The following is a 24,908-nucleotide window of genomic DNA, read 5'->3' on the forward strand; positions in this document are numbered from 1 at the left end:
CCTTCAGAAATCAGGGAAGAGAGAGTCCCTGTGGGCTGTCCTCGCGGAGGATAGGAATTGGGCCTTGATACATGGATGAATGGAGTAATAGATTAACCTAGGGCATTTTGGGTGACTTCCAGGAGAGATCCCCCCAAGCCTGCTACAAAGTCATTCCTCTGCGCTGGGAACCGTCAGTTTATCCAAATAGTGTCCATCATCAGAGTTGTTTTTTTCTTTTTCTTTTTCTTTGTTTTAGAGACAGAGTCTTTGCTGTGTCTCCCAGGCTGGACTACAGTGGCTTGAGCATAGCTCGCTGCAAGCCTTGAACTCCGGGCTTAAGCCATCCTCCGGCTTCAGCGTCCCAAGTAGCTAGGACTACAGGCACATACTACCATGCTTAGCTGATTTTTATCTTTATCTTTTGTAGAGATGGAGTCTTGCTATTTTGTTGAGGCTGGTCATGAACTGCTGGCCTCAAGTGATTCTCAGGCCACTTCGGCCTCCCAAAGCGCGGGGATCACAGGTGTGAGCCGCTGCACCAGGCCCAGAGTTGCTTTTTCAAGGAGTCATTTGGTATGATGCAAAGGATTTTGAAGAATAAAAACGGATATCTGGAGTGGGTAGAGAGGTGGACTTTGTCCTATTTTCATCTGCCTTTTGTTCTATGAAGAATTTGGAAAACTAACAGAAGCACTTTAAGAACAATTATAAGACATTTTACTACTTCCTTTGCTAGTACAAAATGTAACATAATTGAGGAATGCTAACTTTATATTCAATGCGAAAGCTGTGCATTGGAATTGATGATTATATTTAACCATATTTGTAATTTTAAAGAGATTTGAATTTTTACATGACTAGATTAGCTGGTATTTGATATTTAATGAATAACAGTAAGTGTTTGGAAAAGTAATACCTGTGAGCCTCAGTTTCATCATCTGTAAAATTAGAATAATAATAGTGCCTACTTTATAGGATTCTTACGACAATTAGATGAATTATGTAAACTACTTAGAATAGTGTCTGGTATAATAAACTTCATGTGAGTGTTGTTATTTTGAACCATAGATAACAATCATCTTACTGGGAAAATACCATTGGCATGTACTAGTTATAAAAACTATGTGTAGGGCTATATTATTGGGGAGGTGACAACCTTTTTTTTTTTTTTTTTTTTTTTTTTGTATTTTTTTAGTAGAGACGGGGTTTCACCGGTTAGCCAGGATGGTCTGGATCTCCTGACTCCGTGATCCGCCCGTCTCGGCCTCCCAAAGTGCTGGGATTACAGGCTTGAGTCACCGCGCCCGGCCGGTGACAACCTTTTATACTTCTTTTTTTTTTTTTTTGAGACGGAGTCTCGCTCTGTTGCCCAGGCTGGAGTGCAGTGGCCGGATCTCAGCTCACTGCAAGCTCCGCCTCTCGGGTTCACGCCATTCTCCTGCCTCAGCCTCCTGAGTAGCTGGGACTACAGGCGCCCGCCACCTTGCCCGGCTAGTTTTTTTGTATTTTTTTAGTAGAGACGGGGTTTCACCATGTTAGCCAGGATAGTCTCGACCTCCTGACCTCGTGATCCGCCCGTCTCGGCCTCCCAAAGTGCTGGGATTACAGGCTTGAGCCACCGCGCCCGGCCCCTTTTGTACTTCTTTAGTGAACATTTGATTAGGAATTAAGTACAGATGTTTTGCCAATTCCAAGGAAATAAAATTTTTAAAGGAGTTTTTAACAGTTTATGAAACTGTTAAGTCACGATGTTTTAACAGTTTAGGATTTGTCTAAGAAATGCTTTCTGTTGGCATGAAGATATTTGCTAAATTGTCTTTGTTCTACTACCTTCTTTCAGACTTCTGCATTTTCATAAAGCTTATTTGAAAAAAAGGTGTAATTGGGGATAAGCCACAAATGTCTTAGGAGTTTCTATAATCATCACCCTTAATTCACTTAATTGTATCAATAAGCTGGCTGTGAATTACTTAAAACTTTACGAGGCCAGGCACAGTGGCTCACACCTGTAGTTCCAGCAGTTTGGGAAGCCAAGGTGGGTAGATCGCTTGAGCCCAGAAGTTCAAGACCAGCCTGGGCAACATGGGGAAACCTCATCGCTACAAAAAATAAATTTTAAAAAAATTAGCTGGACATGGTGAAGGGTGCCTGCAGTCCCATCTACTCGGGAGGCTGAGGTGGGAGGATTGCTTAGGCGGGAGGTCAAGGCTGCAGTGAGCCATGTTTGCGCCACTGCACTCTGGCCTGGGAGAAAAAGACCCTGTCTCAAAACACCACCACCACCACCACCACCACCTTGAGAAACAATTCATGCCATTCAAGTAGTAATGAATACAGATTATTTTTAGTCTCTATCTTGTGGTATGTGTCATATGGTATAGGGTGTTGAACAGGTTTAGGAAGTAAGTTGTACAGGTTGGTGAGGTTTTGTTTGTTTGAAAGAGTGTGGTAATGGTAGAGTTCTAACAGAGTACAAGCCTGGCAAAGGCAATTGCTTGAAAACAATTTCTTTTTTTTTTTTTTTTTTTTTTTGAGACGGAGTCTCGCTCTGCCGCCCAGGCTGGAGTGCAGTGGCCGGATCTCAGCTCACTGCAAGCTCCGCCTCCCGGGTTTATGCCATTCTCCTGCCTCAGCCTCCCGAGTAGCTGGGACTACAGGCGCCCGCCACATCGCCCGGCTAGTTTTTTGTATTTTTAGTAGAGACGGGGTTTCACCATGTTAGCCAGGATGGTCTCGATCTCCTGACCTCGTGATCCGCCCGTCTCGGCCTCCCAAAGTGCTGGGATTACAGGCTTGAGCCACCGCGCCCGGCCACTTGAAAACAATTTCATGGCTAGAATGTAAGTGGAAATTCAACTTCAGGTTTCTCGTGCATCTAAATGTAGGACCCTTCACAGCCCTCACCAGAAAACCCGGTTCCGTCACTGCAGAAAACCCGGCTGTCTTCTGCCTTCTGTTGAATGGAAATGCATGGATAACTAACACCTCTAGCTGGTTTTGGGTTAAGTGACTTATAAAGCTCTGTACTTTTCGAGTTCTAGTGCAAAGTTTTATCCTCATTTGTTGCCATAAAGGGGTAAGAAGCAATTATTTGTCAATTAGAGGGCACTGTGGGAAAGAGACCCTAAGAACTTTTTTTTTTGAGACAGGGTCTCACTCTATTGCCCAGGCTGAAGTGTGGTAGTGCAGTCATAGCTCATTGCAGCCTCAAACTCCTGGCCTCAAGTGATCCTTCCACCCCAGCCTTTCAAAGTACTGGGGTTACAGATGTGAGCCACTGTTTCCCTATGTTGGCCAGAACGGTCTTAATCTCTTGACCTTGTGATCCACCCACCTCCCAAAATCAAGCCTGATTTTTAATTTTTATTTTTTTTTTTGAGACAGGGTCTTGCTCTATCATCCAGGCTGGAGTACAATGGCATGATCACAGCTCACTGCAGCCTCAAGCTCCTGGACTCAAGCAGTCCTCCCAGCTCAGCCTCCTGAGTAGCTGGGACTATGGGCACATGCCACCATGCCTGGCTGATTTTTTATTTTTGTAGAGATAGGGTTCCACCATGTTGCCCAGGCTGGTCTTGAACTCCTGAGTTCAGGTGATCCGCCCATCCCAGTCCCCCAGTGTGCTGTGATTACAGATGTGAGCCACTGGCCAGGAACTTTTTTGTGATTGCAAGGGGGGACAGTGGTCCAGAGCATAAGAGTAGTTGGAGGTTTATTCATTCAGAGGATAATTGACCCCAGCAGCAGCTGCAAAAATATAAGCTTTATTTATGTAAATTTTTGGATAAACCGTTTGAAAGTTGTAGGTATTAGAACTCTTCACCCTTTCATACTTCTGCATGTATCCCATAAGTATCGGGATGGTTTTTATGTAACCACAATACCATTATCACACCTAAGAAAGTTGATAATACTATTTAATATTATCTTTTTGGGGGGGGGCGGGACAGAGTCTTGCTCTTGTTGCCTAGGCTGGAGTGCAGTGGCTCGATCTCAGCTCACTGCAACCTCTGGCTCCTGGGTTCAAGCAATTCTCTTGCCTCAGCTTCCCAAGTAGCTGGGATTACAGGTGCCTGCCACCAGGCCCAGCTAATTTTTTGTATTTTTAGTAGGGACTAAAATATTTGCTAAATTGTCTTTGTTCTACCTTCTTTCAGACTTACGCATTTTCATAAAGCTTATTTGAAAAAAAAAAAGGTGTAATTGAGGATAGCAACAAATGTCTTAGGAGTTTCTATAATCATCACCCTTAATTCACTTAATTGTAGCAATAACCTGGGTTTTGCCATGGTGGCCAGGCTGGTCTCGAACTCCTGACCTCAGGTGATCCACCCACCTCAGCCTCCCAAAGTGCTGAGATTACAGGCGTGAGCCACCACACCCGGCCCCTTTTTTTCTTTCTTTCTTTTCTTTTTCTTTTTTTTTAAGTTGAGATGGAGTTTCACTTTTGTCGTCCAGGCTGGAGTGCAGTGGAGCGATCTCAGCTCACTGCAACCTCTGCCTCCTGGCTTCAAGTGATTTTCCTGCTTCAGCCTCCCAAGTAGCTGGGATTATAGGCATGTGCCACCATGCCCAGCTAATTGTTTTTATTTTTAGTAGAGATGAGATTTTACCACGTTGGCTAGGCTGGTCTCAAACTCCTAACCTCAGGTGATCTGCCTGCCTCTCAAAGGGCTAGGATTATAGGTGTGAGTCACCTTAATATCATCTATCATTCACTTCCTATTCAAATTTCTCCAATTATAAGAAGGTAGATTTTATTTGTTTTATATAATGTTTTAAAATCTCTCTTAATCGTAAGAGACTAGTCCAGTGCTTGAAGTCTTCACGTCAGGGGGAATGCTAAGGTATAGTGTGTTCCGGGAAGCACAGGCTTCAACTTTCCTTTATCTAGAGCTGCCTTTAGCTGCACTTGTAATCTTTACCTAGGTTATCAATCTGTTCTTCTGCATTAAGATTTGGAATAAAGGCAAGGACTTTTATTTTTTCTTTCTTTCTTTTTTTTTTTTTTTTTGAGACGGAGTCTCGCTCTGTCGCCAGGCTGGAGTGCAGTGGCGCCATCTCGGCTCACTGCAACCTCTGCTTCCTGGGTTCAAGTGATTCTCCTGCCTCAGCCTCCCGAGTAGCTGGGACTACAGGCACCCGCCACCATGCCCGGCTAATTTTTGTATTTTTAGTAGAGACAAGGTTTCCCCATGTTGGCCAGAATGGTCTTGATTTCTTGACCTCGTGATCCACCCACCTTCCAAAAGTGCTGGGATTACAGATGTGAACGCCTGGCCCTCCAAAATAACTTTTTCTTACTCCCTTTTTGTTTTTATTCTTCCCTCTGCCATTTCTGCTTGGCACTTCTCTGAAATGCCTTCCTCCTCTTTGCACAATGCAGTGATGATAGAAAGATTTCAGCAAGGTTAACAGCGTCTTTTTTTGGTTTTTGTGTGTGTGTGTTTTTTGAGTTAGAGTCTCACTCTGTCACCCAGGTTGGAGTGTAGGGGTGTGATCATACCTCACTGCAACTTTGAAATCCTGGGCTGAAACAGTCCTTTTACCTCAGCCTCCCAGGTAGCTGGGAGTACAGGAATATGCCACCATGCCCAGCTAATGATTCATTGATTGATTGTGGAGATGAAGTCTTGCTTTGTTGCCCAGGTTTTGAACTGGTCTTTCCTCAAGGGATCCTCCTACTTTAGCCTCCCAAAGTGCTAGGATTACAGGCATGAGACACCACCCTCAGCCAAACAGGGTCTTTTACATAATCTTTCAACAATTTGAAATGATTATTTACTCATACCAGTGGAGAAAAAATACAGCTTTATTCAAGACATGTTTATAGCCAGGAGCGGTGACTCACGCCTGTAATCCCAGCACTTTGGAGTGGCCGAGGTGGATGGATCACGAGGTCAGGAGATCGAGACCATCCTGCCCAACGGTGAAACCCCATCTCTATTAAAAATACAAAAAAGAAATTAATTGGGCGTGGTGGTGGGCACCTGTAGTCCCAGCTACTCTGGAGGCTGAGGCAGGAGAATGGCCTGAGCCCGGGAGGCGGAGTTTGCAGTGAGCTGAGATTGCGCCATTGCACTCCATCCTGGGTGACAAAGCGAGACTCTGACTGAAAAAAAAAAAAAGACATGTTTATATGCACGGCCTTCTCTGAGAGTAACTGTCAACTCCTGATACTTCCTTTGAGTTACCAAGAATTGTGCAGGTTTTGGGCACCTGTCTGACTAGCTTAGAGCCTTCTAGGGAAAATACTTCACTGGAAACATGATCTGCCTTCATTCACACCAGTTCCAATACCTTTCTACACATAGATGGTGTAGCTCCTTTATAGGTAGATTGGGGTTGTTCTGAAATTGCTTTATATTCTTTGTCACAGTGAATTTGGTACCTAAATTAAAGCCTTCTCTCCTTCTTTGTGTTAACAGAATTACTTGTAACCATATCATTATGGTTCTAAAATTTGTCCTAAAATTTTCGAGATTAGTTTAGATATGACCGTATTCGTTAATATTAAAAGTTGACATTTGGTTTTGTTTCTCCACTGACTTCTGTAAAACCCAGTTCGTCCTGGAAGATAGCAGATTTTTTTTAATGTTTTGGCTACTTATTTACATTATTTATTTTTAACATATTAGTACTTTTTTTGTTATTGTTTATTTTGAGGCGTAATATCACTGTGTCACCCAGGCTGGAGTGCAGTGGTGAGATTTCAGCTTACTGCAACCTCTGCCTCCCAGGATCAAGCGATTCTCCTCCCTCAGCCTCCCAAGTAGCTGAGATTACACCACCACCACACCTGGCTAATTTTTGTATTTTTAGTAGAGACAGGGTTTTACCATGTTGGACAGACTGCTCTTGAACTCTTGGCCTCAGGTGATCTGGCTGCCCTCAGCCTCCCAAAGTACTGGGACTGCAGGCTTGAACCACCACACCCTGCCATATTTTGAATTTAGCAGCCATAAACTGGTCTTAACATACTATAGGAGGTTTTAGTGCCTAGTTATTTTATTTTATTTATTATTATTATTATTATTATTATTTTTTGAGACAGAGTCTCGCTCTGTCACTCAGGCTGGAGTGCAGTGGCGTGATCTCTGCTCACTGCAAACTCCACCTCCCGGGTTCACGACGTTCTCCTGCCTCAGCCTCCCGAGTAGCTGGGACTACAGGTGCCCACCACCAAGCCTGGCTAATTTTTTGTATTTTTAGTAGAGACAGGGTTTCACCGTGTTAGCCAGGATGGTCTTGATCTCCTAATCTCATGATCCGCCTGCCTCGGCCTCCCAAAGTGGTGGGATTACAGACGTGAGCCATTGCGCCCGGCCTCAGTGCCCAGTTATTTTGGATGATATAGATTAGAAAGATGTTTAATGGCTCATTTGTGGATTTTTTTGGTTTAAAATAATTTTATTTTTTATTTTTGTAGAGAAGAGATTTCACTCTGTTCCCCAGCCTGGTCTTGAACTCCTGGCCTCAAATCATCGTCCTGCCTCTGCCTCTGAAAGTCCTGGGATTATAGGTGCCAGCCATCATGCCTGGCTCTCATTTGTTCATTGAAGGGGTCGGATTAGATAACATTTCTTCCAATTTTAAAATTATATAAATTGGATTAAGAAGTACTCCAAAGCAATATAGAAAAAGTGTGAATTACTAAATGAAAAGCAAGCTATTACAACTTAGTAAAGTATACAAGTGACTGATATTAGATGATATACGACAAGCCGGGCGCGGTGGCTCAAGCCTGTAATCCCAGCACTTTGGGAGGCTGAGGAGGGTGGATCACCTGAGGTTGGGAGTTCAAAACCAGCCTGACCAACATGGAGAAACCCCGTCTCTACTAAAAATACGAAATTAACTGGGCGTGGTGGTGCATGCCTGTAATTCCAGCTACTTGGGAGCTGAGGCGGGAGAATCACTTGAACCCGCGAGGCGGAGGTTGTGGTGAGCCGAGATTGTACCATTGCACTCCAGCCCGGGCAACAAGAGCGAAACTCTGTCTCAAAAAAAGGTACATGAAGAAATGAAAATGGCACTGCAGCCTTTGCCTCCCTGGTTCAAGTGATTCTCCTTCCTCAGCCTCCCAAGTAGCTGGGACTACAGGTGCACGCCACCATGCCCAGCAAATTTTTGTATTTTTATTTTTATTTTTATTTTTATTTTTTTTTTTATTTTTTTTTTTATTTTTTTTTTAAATTGTAATTTTTTTATTGGAAAACAAATATACAACTTGGAATGGATTTTGAGGCAAATGTGCCATAAGCAGATTTTAAGTGGCTAAACAAAGTTTAAAAAGCAAGTAACAATAAAAGAAAATGTTTCTGGTACAGGACCAGCAGTACAAAAAAATAGTGTACGAGTACCTGGATAATACACCCGTTTTGCAATAGTGCAACTTTTAAGTACATATTGTTGACTGTCCATAGTCCACGCAGAGTTACAACTCCACACTTCAACAACAACATGCTGACAGTTCCTAAAGAAAACTACTTTAAAAAAGGCATAACCCAGATGTTCCCTCATTTGACCAACTCCATCTAACTTTAGATGTGCAGAAGGGCTTAGATATATCCAGAGTAAGCCACATGCAACATGTTACTTGATCAATTTTCTAAAATAAGGTTTCAGGACAATGACAGTAAGATAAGGGAAGAAAACATGGAGGAATGAAGTCCTAATTACTATACATGCATATTTTTTTGACAGTAGGGAGAAATCTTTTACAGATAAGTTACAAACATAGGCAAATAAACAATTTTGTACAAGAAAATTAACACATTCTGTACATCTTCACTTTGCGGTCATCATTTGTACAAACTCTTCATAATTTACTTGACCATCACCATCAATATCTGCTTCCCTGATCATTTCATCAACTTCTTCATCTGTTAACTTCTCTCCAAGGTTTGTCATCACATGGCGAAGTTCTGCAGCACTAATATAGCCATTGCCATCCTTATCAAACACACGGAATGCTTCTCTAATTTCTTCTTCACTGTCTGTGTCTTTCATTTTTCTTGCCATCATTGTCAGAAATTCAGGGAAGTCAATTGTGCCATTACCATCAGCATCTACTTCATTAATCATGTCCTGTAACTCTGCTTCTGTGGGATTCTGCCCAAGAGACCTCATTACAGTTCCCAATTCCTTTGTTGTTATAGTTCCATCACCATCTTTGTCAAATAGTGAAAAAGCTTCTTTGAATTCTGCAATCTGCTCTTCGGTCAGTTGGTCAGCCATGCTGCAAGCGCTGCCGGTTTCCGAGACGCGACCACACAACCACTCAGCTAGCTCGCTCCACTCGGACTCTTTTTTTTTTTTTTTTTTTTGAGACGGAGTCTCGCTCTGTCGCCCAGGCTGGAGTGCAGTGGCCGGATCTCAGCTCACTGCAAGCTCCGCCTCCCGGGTTACGCCATTCTCTCGCCTCAGCCTCCCGAGTAGCTGGGACTACAGGCGCCCGCCATCTCGCCCGGCTAATTTTTTGTATTTTTTTAGTAGAGACGGGGTTTCACCGTGTTAGCCAGGATGGTCTCGATCTTCTGACCTCGTGATCCGCCCGTCTCGGCCTCCCAAAGTGCTGGGATTACAGGCTTGAGCCACCGCGCCCGGCCTCAATTTTTGTATTTTTAGTAGAGACGAGGTTTCACCATGTTGGCCAGGATGGTCTCGATATCTTTTCCTCGTGATCCACCCCCCTTGGCCTGCCAAAGTGCTGGGATTACAGGTGTGAGCCACTGCGCCCGGCCTGAAATTTAGTAATTCTATAACTGACTTATTTTTGCTAAACTAAAGGGAACTTTAGTGCAAGAGTAGCCTGTGAGGCCTGAGGCCAGAACTGGGATAGACTGGTCAACTTCTTAAAGAAAATGGTTGTAACTGGCAAAGTCAGCAGGGAAATGGGGAGTAATTAGTGCAGTGGTAATACGTGTGCCTTCAGGCTCAGGATGTAAGCATGATGCTGATAATAGCTAACCTGGAGTGCTTGCTATGTGCCAGGCACTTCGCCAAGCACTTTCCTTTCATTGACTGGTGAGTTCGCTTTGCGATCCCATTCACATACTCCTCTCTAGTAAGTGGTGGTGCTAGGAATGGAATCAGAATCTGCCTGCCTAACCCTCACGTGTGTGTACACTTCACAGTGAGCCATTTACACCTGCCTGTCTGGCAAAACAGTCCACAACTGTCTCCTTAGTGACTGGATCCCTGCTGGCTCTGCCCTGATGGAAATGCTTTTGCCTTCTCTGCTCAGTGATCACCTTACAGCGCTAGGACAGAACAGAGCCCAGCTTCGAGGGTGAAACCTGATGCTGAAGAATTCACAGCCGCACACAGTGTGTCCTTTTATCCTAGCTCTGGGCCACTCACTACCTGCTTGCCCCTGTTTACTTTGTCCCATTGTTCCCAATACTACAAGTAAATTTTTGTTTCATGAGCTGAGGCAGGAGGACACCTTATCAGAACTACGTTGGCCACCACTTTAAACCTCTGAAGGTACAGGCTAGGACAAAGTCCACGCTTGTCACACCCTTTTTGGCTGTTGTCTTTTCTCCTCCGATAACTCTGTTTGTTTCCTCTCTCTTACTTCCAGTCTATCAGGAGACTAAACTTTTTCCCAGAAAGGCCTTTTTGAGTTTTTAGTGTCATTGTGTACCTGCCATTATTGCGTCATTTTAATTGTCAACTTGTATCTTGAGTTTATGGACTGAATCCAAAATGAGGAGCAAAATAGCTTTCTGGTAGGTGTCATCTGATAATAGCATGACCATTTTACGAATTTGCCTAATTTGCTTCCTTGGAGCCAGTTCCCTTCCTGGGAACTCAGTGAAGCTCATGCAATCACAGAAAAGAGGCTGATCTTTTACCCAAAGGTCCATCCCTAGGGAAAAGATAAAACCTCTAATCTTGGTGTAGGAGTAAACCAGATATTTAAAATAGAATCTGTTTGATGTACCCCCATCAAACATTCTACACACAACATCTACCTAGCAGTACAGCCTAAAACAGCAAACTGATCATAGATATTTTTTCAATCAAAACAGGCATTTTTAGCTGGGAACTGTGGCTCATGCCTATAATCCCAGCTACTTGGGAGACTGGGGCACGAGAATCACTTGAACCCAGGAGGTGGAGGTTACAGTAAGCTGAGATTGCATCACTGCGCTCCAGCCTGGGTGACAAAGTGAGACTCTATCCCCAAAAAATAAAATAAAATAAAATTTGAAAAATAAGTAAAATAGGCTGGGCATGGTGGCTCACACCTGTAATCCCAGCACTTTGGGAGGCTGAGGCGGGTGGATCACCTGAGGTCAGGAGTTCAAGACCCTCCTGGTCAACATGACAAAACCCTGTCTCTACTAAAAATACAAAATTAGCTGGGCTTAGTGGTGGGTGCCTGTAATCCCAGCTACTTGGGAGGCTGAGGCAGGAGAATCGCTTGAACCTGAGAGGCGGAGGTTGCAGTGAGCCAAGATCTTGCTATTGCACTCCAGCCTGGGCAACAAGAGTGAAACCCCATCTCAGAAAAAAAGTAAAGAAAAGAAAAAAGTAGGCCGGGCGCGGTGGCTCAAGCCTGTAATCCCAGCACTTTGGGAGGCCGAGGCGGGCGGATCACGAGGTCAGGAGATCAAGACCATCCTGGCTAACATGGTGAAACCCGTCTCTACTAAAAAATACAAAAAACTAGCCGGGCGAGGTGGCGGGCGCCTGTAGTCCCAGCTACTCGGGAGGCTGAGGCAGGAGAATGGCGTGAACCCGGGAGGCGGAGCTTGCCGTGAGCTGAGATCCGGCCACTGCACTCCAGCCTGGGCCACAGAGCGAGACTCCGTTTCTTTTTTTTTTTTTTTTTTTTTTGAGACGGAGTCTTGCTCTGCCGCCCGGGCTGGAGTGCAGTGGCCGGCTCTCAGCTCACTGCAAGCTCCGCCTCCCGGGTTCACGCCATTCTCCTGCCTCAGCCTCCGAGTAGCTGGGACTACAGGCGCCCGCCTCGTCGCCCGGCTAGTTTTTGTATTTTTTAGTAGAGACGGGGTTTCACCGTATTAGCCAGGATGGTCTCGATCTCCTGACCTCGTGATCCGCCCGTCTCGGCCTCCCAAAGTGCTGGGATTACAGGCTTGAGCCACCGCGCCCGGCCAAGACTCCGTTTCAAAAAAAAAAAGAAAAGAAAAGAAAAAAGTAAAATAAAATAAAGTAAAAACATACATTTTCTTAGTGTCTAAGTCAGCGCATTGAAACATGCAAGTTTCACAGCTTCCTTTTAAACTAAATTTGGGCCGGGCATGGTGGCTTACCCCTATAATCCCAGCATTTTGGGAAGCTAAGGCGAGTGGATCACCTGAGGTCGGGATTTCAAGACCAGCCTAGCCAACATGGGGAAACCCCATATCTACTAAAAATACAAAAAATTAGCTGGGTGTGGTGGCAGGCACCTGTAATCCCAACTACTTGGGAGTCTGGGGCAGGAGAATCACTTGAACCCAGGAGGCGGAGGTGGCAGTGAGCTGAGATCTTACCACTGCACTCCAGCCTTGGTGACAAGAGCAAAACTTTGTCTCAATAAAATAGGATGGGATAGGATTGGACAGAAGAGGACAGGACAAAAATTTGCCTTTGTTTTGTTAAATCTTAACTATCTGATATTCATCACAGTCTTAATTAAGCCTAGACTTCATTCCTGAGATTGAATTAGCCCTTGATTTAGTTTATTTTCTTTTTTTTTTTTTTTTTTTTTGAGGCGGAGTCTCACTCTGTCGCCCAGGCTGGAGTGCAGTGGCCAGATCTCAGCTCACTGCAAGCTCCGCCTCCCGGATTTACGCCATTCTCCTGCCTCAGCCTCCCGAGTAGCTGGGACTACAGGCGCCCGCCACCTCGCCCGGCTAGTTTTTGTATTTTTTAGTAGAGACGAGGTTTCACCGTGTTAGTCAGGATGGTCTCGATCTCCTGACCTCGTGATCCGCCTGTCTCGGCCTCCCAAAGTGCTGGGATTACAGGCTTGAGCCACCGCGCCCGGCCCGATTTAGTTTATTTTCTAACTCCTTTCATTCTTTAGCTTTTAAACTTTCTGCTTTAACATTCTAGAGATAAGAGTTGCGACTTCCCTGTCCTACTGAATTTTGAAGCATTTGACAGCGAGGGGTGGGTTTAGCGTGAATGAGGGCTACTCCCCCCAGCTGGGACTAATTTTGTGCTCTTTAGTTTCCCACAGTCAAATCACTCGCCTCTACAGCCGGTTCACCAGCCTGGACAAAGGAGAGAACGGGACTCTCAGGTAGGCAGTGTTTTTCTTTATTTTCCTCACAGAAACCAGAAACTCTCTGGCAGTGTCTGAATAGCTGCCTTTATCCCTAGGGTAGACATGATAGGCATCCAGCATGCAGATAGCAGGGACCATTTCTCCTCTGGTCTTTGAGCATCATTGATCCACAAGGCAATTAAATCAGCAGAACAGGCTGGGCACGGTGGTTCACGCCTGTAATCCCAGCACTTTGGGAGGCCAAGATGGGCGGATCATAAGGCCAGGAGGTCGAGACCAGCCTGACCAACATGGTGAAACCCCGTCTCTACTAAAAATACAAAAATTAGCCCAGTGTGGTGGCAGGCGCCTGTAATCCCAGCTACTCAGGAGGCTGAAGTAGGAAATCACTTGAACCCTGAAGGCAGAGGTTGTAGTGAGCCAAGATTGCTCCACTGCACTCCAGCCTGGGCAACAGAGCAAGACTCCATCTGAAAAAAAAAAAAAAAATCAGCAGAACTATGACAATTAAATGCATTACCAGGTGCGTGCTGCTTTATTCCAACTCCCCTTCATTTAGGTGGTCATTGTTCTGATACTAGGAATGTATTTTCAAGATTTCAGCTCTCTCTGCTTACATTTTCCCATAATCCTTTCCCAAACACTGGCTTTTAGGAAGCTGACCCATGGCAGTCCCAAGTGGTCCAGGTTATTTTGTCTTCTCTCATTTACCAACCCATAACCCTAAGGTTCATCACTTTATGTATGTTAATGTTGGACAGAATGTTCAGTATTTTAGTCTAGAGCAGTAGTTCTCATGTGAGGGCCATTTTGCCGCCTGGGGCAAAATGTCTGGAAACATTTGTAATTGCCATGACTGGAGAATGCTACTAGTGCGTAGTGGGTTGTGGCCAGAGATGCTGCTAAACATCCTACAGTGCACAGGACAGCCCACATGACAAAGAATTATTCTGGTCTAGATGTCAGTAGTGCCAAATTGAGAAACTCTGGTCTGGGGAAGTATATGATATCAGAGTGATGCAATACTATATTGTTTTATGTTTGTAATTGTCTTACCATAGTCAAATGAAACATTATTTACCATTATCTCCCACACTAACTCTCAGTAGCAACCTTTCTTATACTGGGATTCTTCATCTTTGATTGGCATGTACTGAAGCTGTTGCCTTTCCTTTTGGCTGGCATGAAGCAGCTTAGGACTACTTTAGATAGCTTCTAGCACAGGTGTTGGATGTAGCATAAAGCGGGAGGAATACAGTTGCTAAGCCTTTGGACATAATCATCACCCCAAATAGAAACCCCGTACTCATTAAGCATGTGGTTAAGCAAACCTGTTTCCTCCTTCTCTCATCCCCTGGCAATCATAAATCTACCTTCTTTTTCTCTCTGGACAATTCATATAAATGGAATTATGTGGTCTTATAACTGACTTCTTCCAGCTAGGCGTGGTGGCTCATGCCTGTAATCCCAGCATTTTCAGAGGCCGAGGCAGGTGGATCACCTGAGGTCAGGAGTTCGAGACCAGACTGGCCAACATGGGGAAACCCCGTCTCTATTAAAAATACAAAAATTAGCCAGTCGTAGTGGTGGGTGCCTGTAATCCCAGCTACTCAGGAGGCTGAGGCAGGAGAATTGCTTGAACTTGGGAGGCGGAGGTTGCAGTGAGCCCAGATTGTGCTGTTGTACTCCAGCCTGGGCGACAGAGAGAGACTTTGTGTCAAACAGACAAACTGACTTCTTCATCCATGATGTAGGACCAGTACTTCATTCCTTTTTATGGCTGAATAAATGGTCTGTCATATGGATATGTCACATTTGTGTTTCCATTCAGCAGTTGGTAAACATTTGAGTTTACACCTTTTGAGTATTACAAATAGTATTGCTTTGAACATTTTTGGGTGCACGTTTTAATTTCTCTTGGACATTCACCTAGCAGTGGAATTGTGGGTCATATGAATTGTCTTTTCACTCTTTATAGTGTTCTTTGAAGCACAAAAGTTTTTAATTTTGATGAAGTCCAATTTCTTTAATATTTCTTTTGGTGCTTGTGCTTTTGGTATCATATATAAGAAACCATTGCCAAATCCAGTGTCCCAAAGACTTATCCCTTTATCTTCTTGTAAGGGCTTTATAATTTTACTTCTTATATTTAGGTCTTTTGATTTATTTTGAGTTGGTTTTGTATATGGTGTGAGAGAAGAGTCCAACATCATTTTCTTAGCATGTGGATATCTGGTTGTCCCAGCACCATTCATTGAAGACACTATTAAAACTATGAGAATTTACACTTGAAAAATAACAAGATTGGAAATCTCTGTTTTTAATTTCAGCTCCAATACTTAAAAATTCCTTTGAGTTTATACTTTGCTCATAAATTCAGACTTAACCACCCAGTAAAGACATATAATTTATATTAGTCCTTTTTTTTTTTTTTTTTTGAGATAGAGTCTTGCTCTGCCACACAGATGGAGTACAGTGGTGCAATCTCGGCTCACTGCAACCTCCACCTCCTAAGTTCAAGCGATTCTCCTGCCTCAGCCTCCCAAGTAGCTGGGACTACAGGCGCGTGCCATCACGCCTGGCTAATTTTGTATTTTTTTTTTTTTTTTTGAGACAGAGTCTTGCTCTGTCACCCAGGCTGGAGTGCAGTGGCGCAATCTCGGCTCACTGCAAGCTCCGCCTCCCGGGTTCCCGCCATTCTCCTGCCTCAGCCTCCGAGTAGCTGGGACTACAGGCGCCCGCCACCACGCCCGGCTAGTTTTTTTTTTTCGTATTTTTAGTAGAGACGGGGTTTCACCGTGTTAGCCAGGAGGGTCTCGATCTCCTGACCTCGTGATCCACCCGCCTCGGCCTCCCAAAGTGCTGAGATTACAGGCTTGAGCCACCGCGCCCGGCTAATTTTGTATTTTTTTAGTAGAGACGGGATTTCACCGTGTTAGCCAGGATGGTCTCGATATCCTGACCTCATGATCTGCCCACCTTGGCCTCCTAAAGTGCTGGGATTACAGGCGTGAGCCACCACGCCCGGCTTATATTAGTTCTGAGTTCTTTTCTTCTTTGTAGAAAGTCAGTGGTTTCTAAATGTGTGTGTTCTTATGATGTTTGCTGTATGCTGGAAAATAATTGAAAAGTGTTTTTTAAAATGAGCTATTGCTTTTTTTTTTTTTTTTTTTTTTTTTGAGACGGAGTCTTGCTCTGCCGCCCAGGCTGGAGTGCAGTGGCCGGCTCTCAGCTCACTGCAAGCTCCGCCTCCCGGGTTCACGCCATTCTCCTGTCTCAGCCTCCCGAGTAGCTGGGACTACAGGCGCCCACCTCGTCGCCCGGCTAGTTTTTTTTTTTTTGTATTTTTTAGTAGAGACAGGGTTTCGCCGTATTAGCCAGGATGGTCTTGATCTCCTGACCTCGTGATCCGCCCGTCTCGGCCTCCCAAAGTGCTGGGATTACAGGCTTGAGCCACCGCGCCCGGCCTGCTTTTTTTTTAAGACGGAGTTTTGCTCTTGTTGTGCTCTGTTGCCCAGGCTGGAGTGCAGTGGCGCCATCCCGGCTCACTGCAACCTCTGCTTCCCGGGTTCAAGTGATTCTCCTGCCTCAGCCTCCCGAGTATCTGGGATTACAGGCACGTGCCACCATGCCCTGCTAATTTTTGTATTTTTGTAGAAATGGGGTTTCACCGTCTTGGCCAGGCTGGTCTCAAACTCGTGACCTCGTGATCCACCTGCCTCGGCCTCCCAAAGTGCTGGGATTAAAGGTGTAAGCCACCATGCCTGGCCAAAATGAGCTATTTCTTCTTAGAAAGGTTGAAAACTGGCCGGGCGCGGTGGCTCACGCCTATAATCCCAGCACTTAGAGATGCCAAGGCGGGCGGATCACGAGGTCCGGAGATTGAGACCATCCTGGCTAACACGGTGAAACCCCGTATCTACCAAAAATACAAAAAATTAGCTGAGCATGGTGGTGGGCACCTGTAGTCCCAGCTACTCGGGAGGCTGAGGCAGGAGAATGGCGTGAACCTGGGAGGCGAAGCTTGCAGTGAGCCGAATCGCGCCACTGCACTCCAGCCTGGGTGACAGAGCAAGACTCCATCTCAAAAAAAAAAAAAAAAAGAAGAAAAGAAAGGTTGAAAACTTGCCAGGCGTCGGTATTGCCTGCTCCTTAAAATCTAAGTAAGGGCCAAGCGTGATAGCTTACACCTGGCTGTAATCCAGCACTTTGGGAGGCCGAGGCAGTTGGATTACTTGAGGCCAGGAGTTCGAGACCAGCCTGGCCAACATGGTAAAACCCCATCTTTACTAAAAATACAAAAATTAGCCGGGTGTGATGGCACATTCCTGTAATTCCAGGTACTTGAGAGGTTGAGGCAGGAAAATCGCTTGAACCTGGGAGGTGAAGATTGTAGTGAACCAAGATTGCGCCACTGCCCTGCACCCTGGGCAACACAGTGAGATCCTGTCTTTAAAATAAAAAAATTAAATAAATCTGGCCAGTTGTGGTGGCCCATTCCTGTAATCCCAGCAGTTTGGGAGGCTGAGATGGGCAGATCACCTGAGGTCAGAAGTTCGAGACCAGGCTGGCCAATATGGTGAAACCCTGTCTCTACTCAAAATACAAAAATTAATCGGGTGTGGTGGCGCATGCCTGTAATCCCAGCTGCTTGGGAAGCTGAGAGGCAGGAGAATCGCTTAAACCTGGGAGGTGGAGGTTGCAGTGAGCCAAGATCGTGCCACTGCACTCCAGCCTGGGCAACAGAGCGAGACTCCATCTCAAAGAAAATAAATAAAATAAAATAAAATAAATAAATAAATAAATAAATAAATATCTAGGTAAGATTTGCTCAACCCTTAAGATACCATTTCACAGCCTGTGGAAAGCCAGCAGACTAGCTTACTCATTTGGCAGGTATTTACTGAGTATCTATGATGTGCCAGACACTGTTCTCCAATCTGGCAATTTTTTTTTTTTTTTTTTTGTAAGAGACAGGGTCTCACTCTGTCTCCAAGGCTGGAGTGTAATGGCATCATCACAGCTCACTGCAGCTTCAACCTCCTGGGCTCAGGCAGTTCTCCCACCTCAGCCGCCCAAGTAGCTGGAACTACAGGCGTGCACCACTATGCCTGGCTGATTTTTTTTTTCCTTTTTCCTTTTAGCAAAAAAGCAAAAAAGTGCACATTATGTGGTACAATGGAGTAGTTTCTTCTAGGTATTCAAGGTAACTTAGTGCTTCTCCCATTACTTTTATTTTCATTTCTTGTGGAGACAGGGTCTCACCTTGTTGCCCAGGCTGGTCTCAAACTCCTGGGCTCCATCAGTCCTCCCGCCATGACCTCCCAAAGTACTGGGATTACAGGCATAAGCCACTGTACCTAGCCTGAAAGCTCTAGGTCATAAACCTGTTCTTTGATCTCTATCATGGTGTGGATTGAAATATAAGAAAGGTTGGGCGAGGAGACTCATGCCTGTAATCCCAGCGTTTTGGGAGGCTGCGGTGAGAGGATTCCTTGAAGCCAGGAGTCCCAAGACCAGCCTGGGCAAAATAGTGAAACCCCGTCTCTACAAAAAATAAAAATAAATGAGAGAAGCACCAAGCTACCTTGAATACCTAGAATAAATTATCCAGTTGTACCACATAATGTGCCACATAGTAAACAAGTAATGCATTTTATGTAAATTGTTTTGTCGGACCCACTCACCAGTGGCATTTCACTCTGACTGTGCCTCCTGACAATGATCATCTTAGCCTGTGGCCATCCGATTAAATTGTCTTCCCCCTTCTCTCAACCCTCTCCTCTTCTACCCCCTCTAGCCTTAGAAATGAGTTGACCTAGCTCAGAACTCTTCTCTGTTAGAGAGTGATCCAGTTCTCTCCAGCCTTTGTTGCCAAACTCAGCTTAAGGCCAGTCTTGATCTTTCCAGGACCCATCAGGGTGCTCATCTGAATATAAGTGGCTTCCAATCTTTTGTTACCTGGAACAGCCTCCACCTTCTTTTTTTGGTTTTTGTTTTTGAGACAGGGTCTCACTCTGTTGCCCAGGCTGGATTGCAGTGTTGCTATCATGGCTCACTGTAGCCTCCCACCTCAGCCTCCTGAGTAGCTGGGACTACAGGCACGTGTCACTCTGCCCGGCTACCTTTTATATTTTTTGTAGAGAGCAGGTCTCACCATGTTCCCCGTGACTAGTCTCAAACTCCTGAGCTCAAACCATCCGCCTGTCTCAGTCTCCCAAAGTGCTGGGACTACAGGTGTGGGCCACTGTACCTGGCCTTCACCCTCTTTTTTTTTTTTGAGACGGAGTCTCGCTCTGTCGCCCAGGCTGGAGTGCAGTGGCGCGATCTCGGCTCACTGCAAGCTCTGCCTCCTGGGTTCATGCCATTCTCCTGCCTCAGCCTCCCGAGTAGCTGGGACTACAGGTGCCTGCCACCACACCTGGCTAATTTTTTTGTATTTTTAGTAGAGACGGAGTTTCACTGTGTTAGCCAGGATGGTCTCCATCTCCTGACCTCGGGATCCACCCGCCTTCGCCTCCCAAAGTGTTAGGATTACAGGCGTGAGCCACCACGCCCGGCCTCGCCTTCACCTTCTTAAGAAGGCAGTTATAGTTATTAGGATAAAGATTTTTCCCTTCAACAATTTTTTTTTTTTTTTTTCCTCTTCCAAGGTGCTCCATGTCTGGGGCCTGAAGCCAAATTCTGCAGAGTGAGAGGCTACAGTGTATAGTCTGGGGCATTCTGCATTCCTTTGTAGTGATCAGCTCCAGTGGGACATAAAGCAGAATCTCTGGAAGGCTTTGGTTAGAATGCAGCTTCTTCAGAGTGCTTTCGGAGACGCACTCCAAAGTATGTTTTATAGAACAATCATTCCTTGGTCTATCAATAGGTGTTGTGTTTTTTAAAAAAAAAAAAAAGAAAGCAAAAAGTTATTGACTAAAATTTGTGAAAAGCTTGGTCAACAAGGTTAAATAGGCTTCCTAATTACGAGATTTCACCACATCTTTAATATATTCGGGTGAATAGGGAACAAGGGAGTAGTGTTGTAAACAGTGTTCGCCAGATTGATTTGCAATTTCCCTGTCTGCCTTTTTACATGGACCGTCTCTTCAGATTGATATTTCACAGAATATAGAGATGTACTATAACCTTATAAACCTTACTTTCTTCCGATGCCATTATTTTGGGTGAGATATTTCTACCACTGCCATAGAAATTGTTTTTTCTAAAAAGGCAGCTTAGGCCGGGTGCAGTGGCTCTTGCCTGTAATCTTAGCACTTCAGGAGGCCGAGGCAGGAGGATTGCTTGAGCCCAGGAGTCTGAGACCAGCCTGGGCAACACAGGGAGACCCTGTCTCTAATTAAAAAAAAAAAAAAAAAAGCAGCTGGCAGCGATCCCCAGCCTTTTTGGGACCAGGGACCAGTTTTATGGAAAATAATTTTTCTCCTGGGGATAGGCGGGATAGTTTCAGGATGAAACTGTTCTACCTCAGAGAAGCAGGCATTAGATTCTCATAAGGAGCGCTCAATGTAGATCCCTCACAGGCGCGGTTCACAATAGGGTTTGTGTTCCTATGAGAATCTGGTGCCACCACTGATCTGACAGGAGGCGGTGCTCAGGTGATAATGCTCAGTTGCACTCTGTTCACTCCTGCTGTGTAACCCGGTTCTTAACTGGCCACAGACTGGTACTGGTCTGCAACCCAGATGTTGGGGACCCCAGGGGTCCTAAAGTGGTCTTTTGCAGGTCAAGTTAAAGGAAGAGCCTGGTCGGTATCTGAACACAAAGATGGTTTATCTTCTTTAAATACTCTCTGTTCTGATGTAATCTGTGGAGTTACAAGGCAGAATAACGATTACCCTTTGGGGAGGGGAGCAGGTAAAGACAAAAGGAGCATAAGGGAAGCTTCCGGGTATTGGTAATAATCAGTTTCTTCATCTGGAGGCTGGATAGAGTCTTCCCTTGGTGAAAATGTATGCCAAATGCTTTTGATTTGTCTACTTTTCTGTTTGGTTTTTTTTTTTTTTTTTTTGAGACGGAGTCTGGCTCTGTTACCTGGGCTGGAGTGCAGTGTCCGGATCTCAGCTCACTGTAAACTCCGCCTCCTGGGTTCCCGCCATTCTCTTGCCTCAGCCTCCGGAGTAGCTGGGACTACAGGCGCCCGCCAGCTCGCCCGGCTAGTTTTTTTTTGTATTTTTTTTAGTAGAGACGGGGTTTCACCGTGTTAGCCAGGATGGTTTCGATCTCCTGACCTCGTGATCCGCCCGTCTCGGCCTCCCAAAGTGCTGGGATTACAGGCTTGAGCCACCGCGCCTGGCCTTTTCTGTTTGTTATACTTCGATAAAGTTTGCTTTAAAAATATCCCCTGGGCCAGGCATGGTGGCTCATGTCTGTAATCCTAGCACTTTGGGAGGCCGAGGTGGGTGGATCACAAGATCAAGAGATCGAGACCATCCTGGCCAATATGGTGAAACCCGTCTCTACTAAAATTACAAAAATTACCTGGGCGTGGTGGTGCATGCCTATAGTTCCAGCTACTCTGGAGGCTGAGGCAGGAGAATCGCTTGAACCTGGGAGGCAGAGGTTGCAGTGAGCCAAGATTGTGCCACTGCACTCCAGCTTCATGACAGAGCGAGACTCCATCTCAAAAAAAAAAAAGAAAGTCTTAAATATCTCCTCTTGATATTCTGAAATTTCATCTATATATATCTTATTGTGAAGTATTCTTTATTATTCATTCTTCAGCATTAGGTGAACCTTCTTAGACTAAAAATGGATCCTTTAGTTAGGGAGTTTGCTTCTGTTCCTTTTTTTTTTTTTTTTGTAAGAGGCCTCACCTGGATTTTGTTCCTATTTTAAAAATTATTTATTCTCCTCCTCTTTATTATTTATTTATTTATTTTTGAGATGGGGTTTCGCTCTTATTGCCCAGGCCGGAGTGCAGTGGCGCGATCTCAGCTCACTGCAACCTCCGCCTCTCAGATTCATTCGATTCTCCTGCCTCAGCTTCCCTAGTAGCTGGGATTATAGGCATGCGCCACAACGCCTGGCTAATTTTGTATATTTAATAGAGACAGGGTTTCTTCCATATTGGTTAGGCTGGTCTCAAACTCCTGACCTCAGGCGATCTGCCTGCCTTGGCCTCCCAAAGTGCTGGGATTACAGGCGTGAACCACTACACCTGGCCATCTTATCCATTGAATTTAAAAATACGGATTAAATGCTTTAGCTAATGGAAATTTTTGTCATTTCAGTGTTAATAAATATGTTGTACCATATGATTAACCTCTCATACTACTTAAATATGGAAAGCTGTGTTTTCTTTTTTTTTTTTGAGACAGAGTCTCACTCTGTTACCCAGGCTGGAGTGCAGTGGTGCTGTCTTGGTTGACTGCAACCTCCGCCTCCCGGGTTCAAGCAATTCTCTGCCTTGGCCTCCCGAGTAGCTGGGATTACAGGCACCCGCCACCATGTCCATCTGATTTTTGTATTTTTAGTAGAGACGGGGTTTCACCATTTTGGCCAGGCTGGTCTTGAACTTCTGACCTCATGATCCACCCGCTCCACCTCCCAAAGTGCTGGAATTACAGGCGTGAGCCACCGTGCCCAGCCTAGAAAGCTGTGTTTTATAATTGAATGTGTTTTCCAGTGGGTATGTCCTATTAACAGATTTTAATCTCCTCATTATGTACAAGTCAACTAAAGCAACAACCTGTGGGTGCTTGAGATAGAAGTTACCTGTGAGGCTGAATCTCTGTAAGAGAAGGGACTTGTGTAGTGAAGGCGAGCAGTGTAGAGGAATGGCATGTCTGGTTACTAACAGTCTCAAAACTCTGGTTTTTCTGAGCATCCCTATGCCCTTGAATGTCTGGAAAACCACTCCCCATTGGAAATTTCTTGGCCACAAAGAATGCCATTGTACATGGCTCTGTTCTCAGAATTGACTACTACCAGTGATACTGTCTTTTTCTCAAAAAATCTTCAAAGAAGGTTTTCCTAGGTATACCATGAGGAAATGTTGGTATGTTTTTCAGTGAATCCACACAAATCTATTTTCAGATGGATCTTATGCTTGTGGTGTTTAGGTCACTTTGGAGTATTTATTTTTTTCTATTAGGTTTATGTTGATGGGCAAATTTGAGAAGCTAAGTTTTAGAGGAACTGCCCAGATCTCCATTCTACTATAAAGCAACCAGTAATAATAATTTGTTTGTATATTGTTTATTTAACAGTTGACAAATTATTTTTTATACGCTTTCTGTTTTGTTTTGTTTTTTTCTCTTTTGAAACAGGGTCTCACTCTTTGTCACCCAGGCTAGAAGGCAGTGATGTTATCATCGCTCCTTGCAACCTTGACCTTCTAGGCTCAAATAGTCCTCCTGCTTCAGCTTCCCAAGTAGCTGGGACTACAGGCACGTGCCACCATGCCCGGCTAATTTTTGTTTTTTTTAATTTTTTAGAGATGTGGTCTTGGTCTGTTGCCCAGTCTGGTCTGGAACTGCTAGCCTTAAGCAGTTCTTCCGCCTTAGCCTCCAAAAGTGCTGGGATTATAGGCTGAGCTGCCATGCGCAGCCCTCTTTCTTTTTAATACTTCTAGCAATACTTTAATTCTCCTTGATCTGAGTGACTGGAACTACATTATGTATACAATCTAAATTCTAAGACTAGAGTTAGATAGTATCAAAGGACAGGTTCTTATTGACATCAGAAGGCCAAGTGTACACTTCCTTATTGAGACTGAAGTTCAGGCTAGGTTGTGCATCACCACTTGATACTAGACTTGGTTTTTAAACTGCCTCTTCTCAGCTAAAGTTTCTTAAGCTTGTTAGACATTAAACTGAGGTATGTAGCCATGCAATTCAAATCAGCCTTAATCTTACTTTAAAAGGGAGTAGTTATTGTTTCTTGACCTCTGTCAGGCAAGAGGAGCTACATTTTGATGATAGTGTAGACTTTGTATTACAGAACAAATTATGTAATAAAAGCTTTGTACATGTTTGTTGAATTAAATAATCAGGACCTCGGTAATTTTCTCTTTCATCATCTTAAGCAATCCAGTTATCTTTTTTTTTTTTTTTTTTTTGAGACGGAGTCTCGCTCTATCGCCCAGGCTGGAGTGCAGTGGCCGGATCTCAGCTCACTGCAAGCTCCGCCTCCCGGTTTACGCCATTCTCCTGCCTCAGCCTCCCGAGTAGCTGGGACTACAGGCGCCCGCCACCTCGCCCGGCTAGTTTTTGTATTTTTTAGTAGAGACGGGGTTTCACCGTGTTAGCCAGGATGGTCTCGATCTCCTGACCTCGTGATCCACCCGTCTCAGCCTCCCAAAGTGCTGGGATTACAGGCTTGAGCCACTGCGCCCAGCCGCAATCCAGTTATCTTATGAACAACTTCTTCTGGTTTATTCATTGATACAAAATTGTTACCCTAAATGGTCAAGAAAGACTAGAATCCAGGATGATTGTTCCAGAGCTTTGTGTTCAGTCCACTAGGTCAGTTTCTACCTGTGTCACCAAATGTGGTGGAGATGAGCTTGCTGAATTAATTAAGCACCATGTAAACGTTAAACCACAAGAAGAAAAGAGTGTGAAGTCTCCTGGGTACAGTAGAAGTATTTTATTATCTTCCGTCTTTGCTAGCATATATTACAAAGAGGGTGGAGATATACATTTTATCTTTCTGCAAGTAAACTTCTTGA

General features: G+C 44.7%; 2 protein-coding genes across 2 annotated transcripts in view; one reads left to right on the top strand and one right to left on the bottom strand.

The window, feature by feature from the left end:
* The window catches only part of CHP1 (calcineurin like EF-hand protein 1), a 58,405-nt gene that overhangs the window by 2,794 nt on the left and 30,703 nt on the right, over positions 1-24,908 (top strand). Inside the window, exon 2 of the mRNA XM_033190463.1 lies at positions 13,174-13,246. Within this exon, the coding sequence (XP_033046354.1) occupies positions 13,174-13,246 (73 nt within the window). The remainder of the gene's footprint in view (positions 1-13,173; positions 13,247-24,908) is intronic.
* LOC117070827 (calmodulin-1) lies at positions 8,175-9,294 on the bottom strand. Its single transcript, XM_033190464.1, has one exon. It carries the CDS (start codon positions 9,220-9,222, stop codon positions 8,773-8,775), a length of 450 nt encoding a protein of 149 aa, XP_033046355.1. The 5' UTR covers positions 9,223-9,294; the 3' UTR covers positions 8,175-8,772.

The sequence above is a fragment of the Trachypithecus francoisi genome, unplaced genomic scaffold (genome assembly GCF_009764315.1).
Source record: "Trachypithecus francoisi isolate TF-2019V2 unplaced genomic scaffold, Tfra_2.0 Lachesis_group3, whole genome shotgun sequence".
Classification (NCBI taxonomy): Eukaryota; Metazoa; Chordata; class Mammalia; order Primates; family Cercopithecidae; genus Trachypithecus; species Trachypithecus francoisi.

Coding starts and splice junctions, on each gene's coding strand:
- LOC117070827 (XM_033190464.1), bottom strand. CDS start 9,222: ATGGCTGACCAACTGACCGAAGAGCAGATTGCAGAATTCAAAGAAGCT.